The 14,553-nt window shown below is 36.3% G+C and overlaps 2 protein-coding genes across 2 annotated transcripts; one reads left to right on the forward strand and one right to left on the reverse strand.

Annotated features, from left to right (window-relative positions):
* The first annotated feature begins 601 nt into the window (after positions 1-601).
* LOC121409423 (putative nuclease HARBI1) lies at positions 602-4,771 on the forward strand. Its single transcript, XM_041601391.1, has 4 exons — positions 602-824; positions 1,943-2,229; positions 2,701-2,849; positions 4,403-4,771. The coding sequence occupies exons 1-4, from the start codon at positions 716-718 to the stop codon at positions 4,755-4,757; spliced, it is 900 nt and encodes a 299-aa protein (XP_041457325.1). The 5' UTR covers positions 602-715; the 3' UTR covers positions 4,758-4,771.
* Positions 4,772-6,441: 1,670 nt separating this feature from the next.
* On the reverse strand, positions 6,442-11,170 carry LOC121406630. The gene is made up of 6 exons (XM_041597636.1): positions 10,713-11,170; positions 8,771-8,833; positions 8,227-8,289; positions 7,654-7,716; positions 7,273-7,338; positions 6,442-6,508 (listed from the first exon to the last, which is right to left on the reverse strand). The coding sequence occupies exons 1-6, from the start codon at positions 11,168-11,170 to the stop codon at positions 6,442-6,444; spliced, it is 780 nt and encodes a 259-aa protein (XP_041453570.1).
* Between the last annotated feature and the right edge of the window lie 3,383 nt (positions 11,171-14,553).

A 14,553-nucleotide genomic window follows, 5' to 3' on the forward strand; every position in this document is an offset into this window, starting at 1 on the left:
TACCATACATGTACCTACGATTGTGAAAGTCATGGCTCACAATTTTGAACAGCTGCGCCGTGTAGAGAGAGAGAGGGAGGTATGTATGACTATGAGTTCTCTTTTTTTTATTTCATTAGAATATCCTTTTTGAAGAAACAACGAACCTCTATTACTTAAATTCTATATACATTTAGATGCATGTTATTTTGTCCTTCTTATAGACAAAAAGGAAAAGTAAATAAAACAAAACTGCAGCTGGTCCAAGCTATTAAAAAAAAAAAAAAACTTGGATAGAAGATGGACTAGGGGGACCTGCATGTTAGGCTGCAGTCAGAGGTCACATGGTAAGGTCAAAGTTCATTTTGAGATAAAAATTTAAGCTTATGTGCAAAACTCTTATGATAAGTGTTATTCCATCCCAGTCATTTCTCAACGGAGTTTCGATACAATTCTATTGATTGCCCTCGCAAATCAAGATATTTTTGGTTATTTTCATTAGTTGGCAAGACACAGAATGAATTTTGCCTTGTTTACTTTAATGTAATTAAAACTTTAAAGAGTAAACTACCCATTCATGTTGACTCTTCAACACAATCTTCCAACTTCAACTTTCTTGCAGATTCAGCAACACATAGGAAGACCGGAGCGTGGATTAAGGGACAGGAAGAATCCATTTGAATGCTACGAGGATGAACCTTTCAGAGAAAGGTACCGCTTCTCCAAAGAAACTGCGATGTATATCATCAATATGCTCGAAGGGGATTTAGAGAGACAGACAGACAGGAATGACCCATTGCCTGTCATGTTGCAGGTTTTGACTGGATTTCGTTTCTATGCTGTTGGTGAGTTAATCCTTTTCCCTGTTATCAAGATCCCTTGAGTTTTGGAAGTTTGCATGTGTCCTCTAACTATAAAACAGGGGAGGGGGGTGGGGTTACATCACTTAGATGAATGTGCTTTCAAATTTCTCCAGTCATTCATGTTTTCTTCCAGGAATGTAAAATTGACTAGACTGCTGAATGCTGATTAAATCCTTATTTATTTTCAATCATAATTTACAATATTTTGTCTCTTGTTTTGTCCTTCATGTCATTATCCTCTTCACCACTTTCTCTTTTTCTTTCTACCTCACTCAAATTTCTCTTTCTATTTTAAATCCCGTTACACCCTCTCTCTCTTTTGCTCCATCTCTCTCTGTCTCTTTCCCTAAGCTTACCTCTCCCTCAATCTTCTATCAATAATAATATGAGATAATCATATCTTTGTAAGTAGACTTATTACTTTTGATACATAACACTGTTAATACGTTTTTGCTCATTTGCCTTGTTATATTATACTTCGTAAATTCTTGTATATTGACCCTTTCACCATGTGCAGCTGATCAATTTTTATGTCTATTATATACACCAGTAAATGAATGTTTATGATCATCATTGCCGAAACATGTTTTTTTTTTTGGGGGGGGGCATCATGGTCTTGTGGTTAGGACACTTGTCTTTCAATCTGAGAGACTTGTGTTCGATTCTCAACCTAGGCATTCTTTCCTTCTACAAGAAATTTACCCATGTTGTGCTGCACTCAACAACCCAGGTGAGGTGAATGGGTACCTGGAAGGAATAAATTCCTCGAATGCTTGAGCGTCTGTATGGTGGATCAGCTACTGCAGGGGTAATAATTATGGTACCAATTGTAAAGCGCAGTATGGTATTTAACTGCACTATGTAAATGGTCCATATTATTATTATTCATCTGAGAAATAAATCTGCTGCATGATAACACGACCTATGCTCTTGCAACATATACTTCATTCTTAATCCTTCTGAGGATATATCGCTAGGGTTAGGTTTGTAAGAGGGTGTCTGATTCAGAATAATGTAAGGATCAAGGATTAGGGATTATTTAATCATGACTGGCTTCCATATCAAACCCATTACTTAATATCACTTATTCATAATTGCAGGCACCTTTCAGAAGATGCATGCAGACGAAGCAACTGTATCACAATCATCCGTGTGCAGAATCATCAAAGATGTTTCTGAGGCAATCGCAAGGAGGAAGAGACAGTTCATGAAGTTTCCGACCACAAGAGATGAAATTGAAACCACCCAGCGACAATTTTATGATTACTGCGGGTTTCCAGGGGTCATCGGTGCTATCGATGGGACCCATGTCTACATCAGGAGTCCTGGTGGGGAACAAGCCCTGTACTTCCTAAACAGGAAGAACAGGTACTCTGTAAATGTACAGGTTAGTATTACACTACACTGTTTTCAATTTGAAATTGAACTGATTGATACTGGACTCAGGAATAATTTGATAATGACCCAAAAAAAGACATAGTACTATTGTCTATCTCATTTTCTTCTCTCATGGAAGTTATTGCCCTCAATACAGAACTGCTTAAAGATAGTAACAGATGAATGTAACACCTATGTGGAAATTAAAAATAGTTGAGAAACGTTTTCCCTGAAGAACATATCGCTTGATACATAGGGATAGTGATTTTCTGATTTACTGGTTAATCAGAAAATCTGCATTTCTCTCACACATGTGCTTTTCTTGTAGAAGTTCATTGAATTCTCCATTTCAAAACAGATTTCATGTGTTTGCTGTATACATTTTCTATGAAACGTCAATTTCTAGATTGAGTTTAAATGAAATTATAGGTTATGATGGTAGATTTTTTTTAATGGATATTTATCCTTTCACAACATTTAGGTTGTATGTGATGTAGCTGGAAAAATAACAAATATCGTTGCCAGATGGCCGGGCAGCACCCACGATTCACGGATTTTCTCTGAGTGTGCATTGAAAGGACAGCTGGAAGCTAGGGCTGATGGTTCTGAGTGGCTACTTGGGGATAGTGGGTATGTCAATTATTTTTTCAAGATAATTTTCATTAGAGGGAGATTGCCAGATGAGCTTATGCCGTGGCGTGTCGGCCGTCCACAATTTCAAAATGCTTCTTCATTTCAAGTCCAATTGCAATTCTGTTTGTTTTATACACATGTTTGATAGCTCAAGGTGGGGATACAAAATTTCTACACAGAATTTTGAAAAACATTAAATATACTAATTTATACATACACCTGTATTTTTCTTAAGAATCACATTTTGACTTGGAAATTATTTATGTGTATTTATAAGAAATTAATATATGAATTACAAAAAAATTGTGAGAATGAATTTATGTATTATATGAGTGTAAACTTACCTCATGAATGTATGTGAAGTTCTTTTGAGCAAAAGTGATTTAAACATTTGATAGATTAAAAGTGAGGAATTAGGTTTCTGTGCTGTCCGCCCTTCTTGTTTTCGTTCTTGTGATGACAATGTAAATTGAGTTTTCTCATTTTTGTCTCGCCCACCAGAGGTGAAGGCGAGACTTAGGGATCCAAATGTCGTCCGTCCGTCACAAACCTAATGACACATAACTCCACATCCGTAAGTCGCTTTTCAACCAAACTTGGATGGTAGATGGACTTGGGGGACCTGCATGTTAGGCTGTAGTTGGAGGTCACATGGTAAGGTCAAAGGTCATTTTCAGGTCAACGTTAAAGTTTACATGCAAGACTCCCTTATGACACCTTACTTTGCAACCGTAAGTCACTTTTCAACCAAACTTGGATGGTAGATGGACTTGGGGGACCTGCATGTTAGGCTGTAGTCAGAGGTCACATGGTAAGGTCAACATTAAAGTTTATGTGCAAGGCTCTTATGACAAGTGTTATCATCCCAGTCATTTCACAATGAAGTTTCGATACCATTCTGTTACGTGTCCTCGCAAATCACAATATTTCTGGTCTTTTTCAAACGTGGGCGAGACACTAAATCGCTCTTGCCTTGTTTATAAAGATTTGAGTATTTTTCCTGTCCTCATTCATTTTCAAACAAGAAATTTGCTCATTTGTGATAGCAATGGTATTTGAAAAATATTAACACCCAAAATTAGCATTCTAGGAACTTTTTTAGTGAATTAGAGCAAAAAGTATGATTAACGCATAAATAAGCATGATAAAGCCATATGAAAAAAATCTTTATTTTGAAAAAAAATATAAAATACAGCCTTTACATCACATCCCACACTGTTATCATGCCAATTTTCACGGTGTTGGTTGATTCAACCCCACAGTCACATAAAACACTGTAAGACCGGTGTGGTTAGGATTAAGTTAAGATTCACCAGTCTTGAATTCAAAGTAATGCAAGCCTAGAAGTTGAAATGAAGTATCAACCATGAAAAGGATTTCGATGTATCTAATTATAGATTTGAATCGCAAAATAATTGGTTTAAAATTATAAACAAAATCTCCATCAAAATAATGTAATGAGAAACATAATTACATAAGGAATCTTATCGTAAGCAATGAATATATTTAAAAGAAATTCTAATGCTTCTTTCTTAATTTTTCTATTGCAGGTACCCCTGCCTCCCCTTTCTGTTGACTCCCCTCCTTAATCCTCTTGGACGGCCACAGGTGCGCTACAATAGCGCCCACAAAAGAGGACGTTGCGTTATCGAGCGCACCTTTGGCCGTTGGAAGAGGAGGTTCCCGTGCCTCAATGATTTGCGCGTGAAGGTGGATACTACTTTCACAATAATAGTGGCTTGCTCGGTCCTGTGGAACATCTCCCTCGACCATAACGAGGTAGATATTCCAGGACCTGAGCCAGAGGAAATGCCTCCACTTGTCCACCTTCCTCCTGGCCTACATGACGATGTCGCTGGTAGGCTCAGGAGAGAGCAAATCATTGAGGACCATTTTTCCAACTAACCCAAGTATCCACTCAGAACCATCTTTTCTGGTACCAGCTGTTCTTCCAGTCCACTTAGAGGAAATCCTTGAATTGAGATGCTGACAAGGTATTTGTTATTTTCCAGCATTACAGGGCTTTTACACTGGGCATTCAGAGTGTTAGGTAGTACGCATACAATCATTTTTACTACCGTATTATGGACATTGTTTCTTTGAGACCATGTCGCTCTTTTACGTGCACTTGGAGCATGAAAAATATTAGCTTTTACAATTTGAATTCAAGGATTACACTGTCACAGCCTCATTTTTTAAATTGGCGTCATTGTCATAAATTGAAAGTTGCTCTTTCAATTCTCTGATGGTGCTATTCATGATGCATTTTAAAAAAAAATATTCAATTTAAGGAACTCCTTGTCATACATGTAGACACCTTTTTAAGATACCAATTTATTTCCCCAAAGTTAAACTTGTGCGATACATATCATTTTTCATGTGTCAAATGAAAATAAAAAAAAAGAGTTTTAAAAGTAAATACTTCCAGTTTTAAAAGTCCAAAATGATTGAAAAGATGCCAGAATTCTGTCATTTGTGATTTGCACACCAAATAGTTTTCCCAAACAACTCTACTTTACAACTCTGCATACCCAGTGTGGAAGCCCTTTCACATGCAATCTACATTTACATGTTCCCCATCAGCGACTCCTTATGTAGACATGTCTCATTGATACACCCAGTACACCTGGTTACATGCAGTAATGGTAAAATTGTCTGCTGACTTGGTTCAAATTCATCTCTCATTGTTTGAAACTTCATGAATTAATATCCTCCCTCTTGCGTTTGTTTCAGAAATATCTTTGATGAATAAAATGATTATGATACATTTGCTTCGTCTAAACGAAGTCCTGTCAAAACAATTTTAAGGTCATTCCCTGTTTTTCAAAAAAATCAATTTCAAGCATATTGATGATATACATTATATGTAAAGGCATTCTTGTAGCGTTCAAATGGATTTCTTGTTAAAATTGTCCATCATGCTCTGGTCATCCATCTTTAATATCCAGTGATATCAAACTTGTAGTGTTATGAAAGTGTTAAATATTCACATGCATTGGGTACATAGTTACCAAGTCAAAAGAATGATAGTAACAAGATCATTAACAGTGTCTGAATTCCAATTTATTGACATATTTGTTGTATGAACAATAAATATTTCTTCAACTTTATTGCCATTGGTGGTCTAATATATATATTTATAAATATATATATGTATGTACACACATAAAAATATGTCTTATTACAAGAAATGGATTATGTACATTTCTGCTCTCTGATAAATAATTTAGGTACATGAAAATTATGATGAAAGAACTTGTATGTTAAATACTTTCCAAAAGGCAAGATAATTAATACCAATTTAGGGGGCAATTGAGCCTTGACTAAATGTTTTGAAGAAATGAAAAAAAAATAAAATGCAAAAGTTCATCAGAATAGAAATAAGGAAGTTTGGATATTTTTCATTTAGTCCTCGGAATATGCGGCAAGAGCAGCCTTTAGCTTCACCTCTTCAGTCTTCTTTTGAACTTTAAGGATTTCCATCCTATACTCATGTTCTATCCTCATGTATTCAAGTCGTATCTGGTGCTCTTCCTCTGCCAGTTCAACGAGTCTCTCCTCACTTGAATGGATATGTGGATGTTTGGGTCTAGTTTTTGGTTGGTGGGGAATGGTTGATCGCCTCTTCTCTCCACGAGTTTCGAGTTGTGTCTTGCCTAGGAGAGAACATCAATACATAACTTATTATAAAAAAAATATATAAATGGAGGCATTTGAATGTGAATTGCAATTATTATATTCAGAGCTATACACACCCATATTGCAAATGTAAATGATCTCAAAAGTTTCTAGAAAACAAGTCGTAAATGAAATGTGCAAGTACTTGTTTAGCAATCGGGTGATTTATATAGAAGTTGTCCAAAGCGATTCAATGTGATAAATTATGTAATTCATGAAAATGAAGATTCATGAACAAGTAACGCTTGTTTATATGGTGCAAGCATTTTTCTTTTAACTTCTTTAACAGACTGTAAGATTTTTAAAAAAGATTCTATTCAAGGCTGTGTGTTGGTATTTATTATAGGATCAGGTTCAGCAGAGGCATTTAAACAAGGTATACAATGTAGGTAGTGTGGTTGATATAGTTCCATCAGGAGTTGGCCGGAAAAGGAATTATTTTATAAAATTTTATAAAAATGTAAATGTTGAATAATGCTGACAATCTAGTATTCATATTTAATATATCAGTATGTCAAATGAATTATAATCTACACATGAATATTGATTTTCATGACTGTTTTATAAGCATGGGTGTGTGAATTGAATTAATGTTAATAGAGAATTGTGATTTTAATGCCTGTATTCCCCTCAGATGATTCACTTTTAAAGTAGATTCTTTTATAGACTAGATTTCTCTACCAACTGAGCCATCTGTTTTCAAATGTGTATCTTGTTAATAATAAAAAAGAAGTGAACTTACCTTGTTGTTTCAATGTCTCCATTCTGAGTTGTGGATGGAAGGGAACTGTTCTGCATGTTTGCTTGACTGAATTAATGTATATGTGTGAAAAAGAAGAATTATGCAAATATTACTAATGGAATGTAAGATCTGAAGTAATTCAGGAGAGTGTTAAATGTTGCTTATCACCCCCCCCCCCCTTTTATTAGGGGCAAGGAGGAAACAGTTAAACTGAAGTTGAACATTACTTAGGTTTATTAAGTTAGCAGCACTTAAGGAGATTAATTCGTAAAAAAAAATGATTACATATAATTTCATGCACTATTCACTTTATTTTGTATATCACGTAGGCATTTACTTTTCAAATGTGTGTATTGTTGGTGAGGAAAACATGGAACTTACCTTGTTGATGCAAGAACTGGTTTATGACTTGTTGATGGATGGAGACTGTTCTGTTCGTCTTGCCTGAATAAATGTAAAAATGTGTGTGAGAGTGAAAAAAACAATTGTTTAATTTTTTTCGAAATGAAGAAGTACATCTCTTGTAGTATAAGGTTATCAAGGGTGCATTCATAAAAAAAGAAAGTCCACCTTTAATAGGTGTAAGGAGGGAGGGGGTACAGTGAGGTTCTACAACTTACTTGAATGTATTGAATGTGCATCAATGATGGAGTTGAATTCTGAAAAACACACAAGTGCCTATCTTGAATTCAAAAAGCACCATTCCTTTTCCTTTCCCCCCTTTTTTGTATAGCAGGTAATCCCATATGTGGCTTATCCGGTTTCAAACACATGACCCACACACCTCTTTTGGAGCAAATCTTCACCCCCCCCACCATGAATAAAGGATAAAACATTTTAAACAAGATAATTCATCCACCTTCCAAGTGGGTTGGTTAGAAAATATTGCATTAGCAACTAGGCTTTTACTTTCCAAATTTGTTTATTGTTAGGGAGGAAAAACATGGAAATTACCTTGTTGCTGCAACAACTGGTTTATGACTTGTTGATGGATGGAGACTGTTCTGTTCGTCTTGCCTGAATAAATGTCAAAATGTGTGAGAGAATTATTAAAATATTACTAATGGAACGGGACATGTTAAGTAGTATAATAAGGTTATCAAGGTTGTATTCATAAAAAAAAGAAAATCCACCTTTAATAGGTGTAAGGAGGGAGGGGGTAAAGTGAGGTTCTACAAATTACTTGAATGTATTGAATATGCATCAATGATGGAGATAAACTCTGCCAAAACAAAAGTGCCCGTTCGGAATTTTAAATCACTATTCAAATTAAAGTTTTATTTTATATTAAAGAGCAAGTAATAATTAAAAGCCCTTACTCAATCTGATATGCGGCTTAGCCGGTTTCAACACATGACCCACACCTCTCTTGGGGCTATTCAATATGACATCCCCCCCCCCGATGCTACCTTTGAAGTAGGATAGTTAGATAATATTGCTTTAGCAACTGGGCTTTTACTTTCCAAATTTGTGTGTTGGTGAGGAAAACAGAAATTACCTTGTTGATGCAAGAACTGGTTCATGACTTGTTGCTGGATGAAGACTGTTCTGTTCGTCTTGCCTGAATATAAATGTAAAAAATGTGTGTGAGAAAGAAAAGGAATGAGTAAACTATTACTAATAAAATGGAGTGGGTCATCTAAAGTAGTATGATGGGGTTATCAAGGTATGATAGGGTTATCAACATTCATAAAAAAGAAAATCCACCTTTAATAGGTTTTAGGAGGAAGGGGGTAAAGTGAAGTTCTACAAATTACTTGAATGTATTAATTGAACACCAATGATGGAGATGAAGTCTGCCCCCCCCCAAAAAAAAAAGTGCCCATTTTTAATTTTAGAGAAACATTCAACTTGATTTTTTCATAGCAGGTAATAATTGAAAGCATTTGCTTAATCTCATATGTTGCTTAGATGGTTTGAAAAATTGCCTTATAACTACTAGCTCTTGACATTTTTTAAAATGTACCAGGCGATATTCGACACCCCCCCAAAAAAAAAACCTTTCAAAGGAAAGTTAATTTGCCAAAAAAAATCTGAACGTGCTTTTTTGTATAACTTGGAAGTGTGAAAGGACTTGAGAAGAATTAACCACCCCAATCCTTTTTTCTTCACATATATACTGGTACATATATGATGAAAGTGATTTGTGATTTTTAAAAATAGATCTGCACATTTTAAAGTTCGGCTTTAAATTAAAAAGGGCCTACGATGAAAGAGGTAGGATAGAGGTATGGGGGCAAATTTCTTTATGGTATGCATCATCGGAATTGATTTAAAAAAAAATAGAAAACCATGACTATTTTTTTCTTAAAATAATTGTTTGATTATTGGTAGTAGGAATATCCACACGGCCTCGTTTTTGTTGTTATATTTTGTCTTTTTTATAAAAAAAATGGTCAAGAAGTGCATGTTGTGAGCTGAGTTTGTAATTTTTTCAAGCTGGAATATGTGTAATTGATTGTCGAAGTATAGGGGGAATTGCAAATCGGTAGACTGAGAAGATAGTAGTTTATAGGCCCTGCATGTGACCTGTGTACAGTAGATCGAGCCTCTGTTCAAGCGAACAACTCATGCTGACATTTTCCACGAGAAAATGCAAAAGAACAGCCAGTGCTCTTTGTTTATGACACTCCATACAGCGAGATGTCAGAGTTATAGCTTTATGGTGGAGAGAGAGGGAAAGAGATATACAGTAGTTGAAAGAAATTGAATGAACGAGCTTCAAAAATGGATTATCAAATTATTCAATTAAGTAACGGGAGAATTGTGGGTTTGTGTTTTGTTGACACAGTTGGAAATTGAATTTTTGTCAAAGGTTATTGAAATAAGAAATGAAATTGGCAAAGCTTCGTTAATACATTTTTTCATGAACTATTTTGCGCATTTCAAGAAAATGTGCAGATACTGCTGGCGTTTCATAATCGGAATTTAAAGTAAACAACAACAAATACCGGCATGTCATTTGCAAGACGATGTGGACGACGAAGAGATTTTTCTTTCCGGTATTTTTGCTCATTTCTTATCATAGGAGTACAATTGTGGAAACATTTTATTGCACAAAAAAGCTTTCGGGCTTTTGGGTAAGTCTCAAGCTATTCAAAGTATATTAGAGACCGAAATGAAAAGAGAAAGGGATACTCTGCGATCCCTAACACAAGTACAGATGGACATGAGGATGAACTTCGATATTGAACCGTCACGTCCGTAGAGTATGCGCTATAAATGGCTTTTCCAAACACAAATTACTACGTATGGGACTAAGTTGAAGTTACGCGGTGTCGCAGACGACAAGAGAACGCCGGTAATAAAAATTCTTTGAAATAAATTTGAAAGGGATTTCAAGAATTGATGAATGGGTCATATTTTGACTTTTTTGCATTTTTCTGATGTTTTATTTGTAAGGATAATTCTAAATCAAACTGTTATTAAAATGAACTTACTGCAAACAATCATCGCCTGTGGTCAGACCTCCATGGCTTAGAAATTCCAGGGCTGTGACAGCCTCATTATTCAACCCGGCATCATCGTCATATGGGTTAGACAACTGGATAAAGTCACTTGGGAGAATCTCCTTGATTAATAGAGTTACTGATGAAGGAGGATCTGGAGGTGGCCCTCCTCCCGTCATACGGGAGCGTCTCTTCCACTCGCCATACTCCTTTTTTGCCTGGCTGCGAAGTTGTTTCCACTTGGTCTTTATTTGCCCGGTGGTCCACTTGTTCCCATATCTGGCAATAATTGCAGAACAAACTTCATCCCAAGCTAGGTTTTTACTTTTGTTGTTTAGAGCATCATTTGCTCTATTAGCAAAGATGTGGGCACGGTCCTGCACGAGCTCCAGAAGATACGATCGCTCGCTGTGATGCCAGTTGGCAGATCTGTTTTTTGCAGACTCCATTGCAAACTGGCATCACATCACTTCTGAGCATGCTCAGTACAAGCAGACAATCATCTCACTACTGAGCATGCTCAGTGCAGTGTTATTGTCGTGTTGGGGAATGGGATCGGTAATTAGGGACTCGTAATGAAGAAACTTTGGAGAAAGTTGTACAGTTCAAATCACAGAGTATTTAATTATCAATATTCAGCTACAGACAGTTCGAAGTACATGAAGATTCGGATATGACGGGAGACGATGAATATAATAGTTTCGAAGTATAAGATTAAGATTCGGAGTGAAGTTATTATAATATTCGATGGACGTCTAAGTCTTGAAGTCAGTCAGTCTATCTGGATGAGTGTGGGTCTAGTCTTCTATCGTTGGTGTTCTCTATTCTAATAATCAAGAAGTCTTATTTATATCATTGGTTTTGGGGTGTAACTATTAAAGGTGGGAGTGATCTAAACTTGATCTGATTGGTCTACAGCTCACTGTCTATCAAACTTTCTCTGGTATCAAGGGGTGTGGTGATGCTCTGTGCAAGTGACTGGGGCTGGAGTGTGAGTCATACTTCTTCCATGAAGTTAGCTGACGTCACTGAGGGTTGGTCTTTTTATGGTCAAGGCTTAGCAGTTAAATGGTATTGGGGGTTTCGGGATTCTAAGATGACATTGGGGGAGTTTGTAAACAAGTGAGGGTGAATGACTGAAAGGATAACAGGAAGTTATATTCATACTACATAACATTATAATAGTATGCTAGCTTCAGTTCATGATTTAATCCATGGACTAAAGTTATACCCCGGGTATAACTCAGCCATGGACTAACTTTAGCACCCGGGTATAAAGTTAGTCCATGGATTAGTTAGTCCACCGTTTGTGAATAGCATGGTGGACTAACTTTAAACCCGGGTATTAGCTAACCCCCGACTAAATTTAACCCCGGTATAACTTTAGTCCACCTTTGTGAATTCGGGCCAATAGGATTACGGGATTATATTTATAATCCCTATTGTTGTAAACAATAAGATTATCGATTATCGATATATGAATCGATAATCATAAAAATATGGATCGATAAGTATGAAATCATAAAAATATGGATCGATAAGTATGAAATCATAAAAATATGGATCGATAAGTATGAAATCATAAAAATATGGATCGATAAGTATGAAATCATAAAAATATGGATCGATAAGTATGAAATCATAAAAATATGAATCGATAAGTATGGAATTATAAAAATATGAATCGATAAGTATGGAATTATAAAAATATGAATCGATAAGTATGGAATTATGGATTAACGTTAAAACAATAGGAATTATACCTTAAAACAATAGACAAATATTAGTCTTAAAACAATAGGAATATGGAATTAAATGACGTCATAGATTCCAGAAACATCGAAAACAAATGACGTCACCAGTCTGACTTAAAAACAAATGACGTCACGCAGTGACGAAACCTGAAAAACAAATGACGTCATAGAAAATTGCACAACACCCGTGACGTCATATCTATAGTCAAAACAAGAAGAAAGTAAAGAAATATAATTCAAGTCCTGACAATATTTGTAGGACGTCATCGAAAGTGAACAACAAATGACGTCATAGGGAATTCCCCGTGACATCATATTCGTAAATAACCATTAAAAACAAGAAGAAAGTAAAGATAAACCAACGTTGATGTTACGTTGCTCTTCCCAAACAGGTCTGGACAATGTAAAAATAGAACTAAATATAGAAAATGACATCTTTATTGAGGGGCCGGAAAAGTATAAAATAGAGGGGTGTAGTAGCAACGTTTCATATTGCAAAATTTTCCTCTGAAAGCCATCGTCGTATTATATGTTACAAGATGACCGAAAGTCCGGAAGAATGGTGTCGAGACATGCAGACCACGGTAGAGAAGGTAGAACTCATGATGTTGACGGAGTACCTGATGATCGTAGAAACACAGTGGAGCCTGAAAAACCAACCGGGCGATATATCGAGTTACCTTCCATCATCCGACCCACAACACATGGTACATCAGACAGTCAGTTACTTGGACCCGCAGAAGGTGGAGCAGTGCTACCCTCACGTAGCCCGAGTTCTTTGGCTGAAACCGGACCAAGTCGATTGCAGACTGTACATGGAACATCTTCAATTTATTCTAAAGGGGGAGACGGAGGAAGAATTGGAGGCGAGGAGAAAGAATATAGCCCACCATCTGGAGGGAATCGAACCGGCAGTGCAGATTGTTTACCGAGCCATGGACATCGACAGGGGATTTCCTCCGATGACGCCTCTGCTCTGATAACAGGAATTGTGCTGGAACTGAATCCTGAGATGACGGAGAGGGAGCTGTCCAAATTAGTTAACATCTGTCAAAGAATAAAACAACAGGACGACTTTCAGCGTCTGTCAATCACACGTCTACGAGACACCGACGATCTCCAGCTATTTGTACACATATTACTCTCCGAGAGTCTCGAAAGAAAGGACCATCCTCATCTATTATCCAGGGCCCTTATTCCATAAACAAGATAAGATTTTTGTTTAAGTCTTAGCAATTTGTCTTGGCATTTTGCTTGTCTAAGAAATCTTCCCTAACGATATTCTATAAACTTTAAGACATTTGTCTCAAGTCAGGCGATATGGCTAAGCCAAAGCCTCAAATTATATGACCTTCAGTGACCTTCTTGATAATAAATTGCTGCAGAGGTGACTGCAACAAACTTGCAAAAATGTCACAGAAGTTGTTTTTTCTTAAAACTTTGGATTTTATTGAAACTAATTACAACTATTGTAGTAAGAGAAGAGCATTCATCACCCATATATGGTAAGAATTTTTAATTCAAATTATCTATATTTTTGTTAATTACCAAAACATTTCAATCCCAAACCGAGTGACTTGCACAGTTTTTTGTGTATCAGTCCCATTTATTACTTTTCATGTATTGTTTGTCAAAATATAAATTGAAATATTCCTCTCGACATCTCTACTCTAACTTCAGTTTAAGTAGACCTAGGCCCCCTTAGGGAAAACCTTTTGAGACTAGTCTTGGGTCTAACATTAGGCCTAGATCTAGCCTAGGCCCAAAATCTATAATATCCGTCTGTTTGGAGGAGAATTGAACATTATTTTGACTTTTTTTATTTTCATGAGACATGAAGGCTGCAAAATGTAACTTTGTTAGACTCTAGTCTAGTGCCATAGACATAGTGGAGCAACCGACACTGAAGCTACATAAAGTACATAAAAACCTAGGCCTATAGGCCTATCAGTATTGGTCTAGGCCTAGAACAACATTCAGGACTTAGCCTGGCTTAGCCTTACTTAGGACAGGGATAGATTTACATGCAGGACTAGAATAGATCTGACTAGGCCTAGGTAAAGTTAGAACAAAAGCTT

The sequence above is a fragment of the Lytechinus variegatus genome, chromosome 1, assembly GCF_018143015.1.
Source record: "Lytechinus variegatus isolate NC3 chromosome 1, Lvar_3.0, whole genome shotgun sequence".
NCBI classification, from domain to species: Eukaryota; Metazoa; Echinodermata; class Echinoidea; order Temnopleuroida; family Toxopneustidae; genus Lytechinus; species Lytechinus variegatus.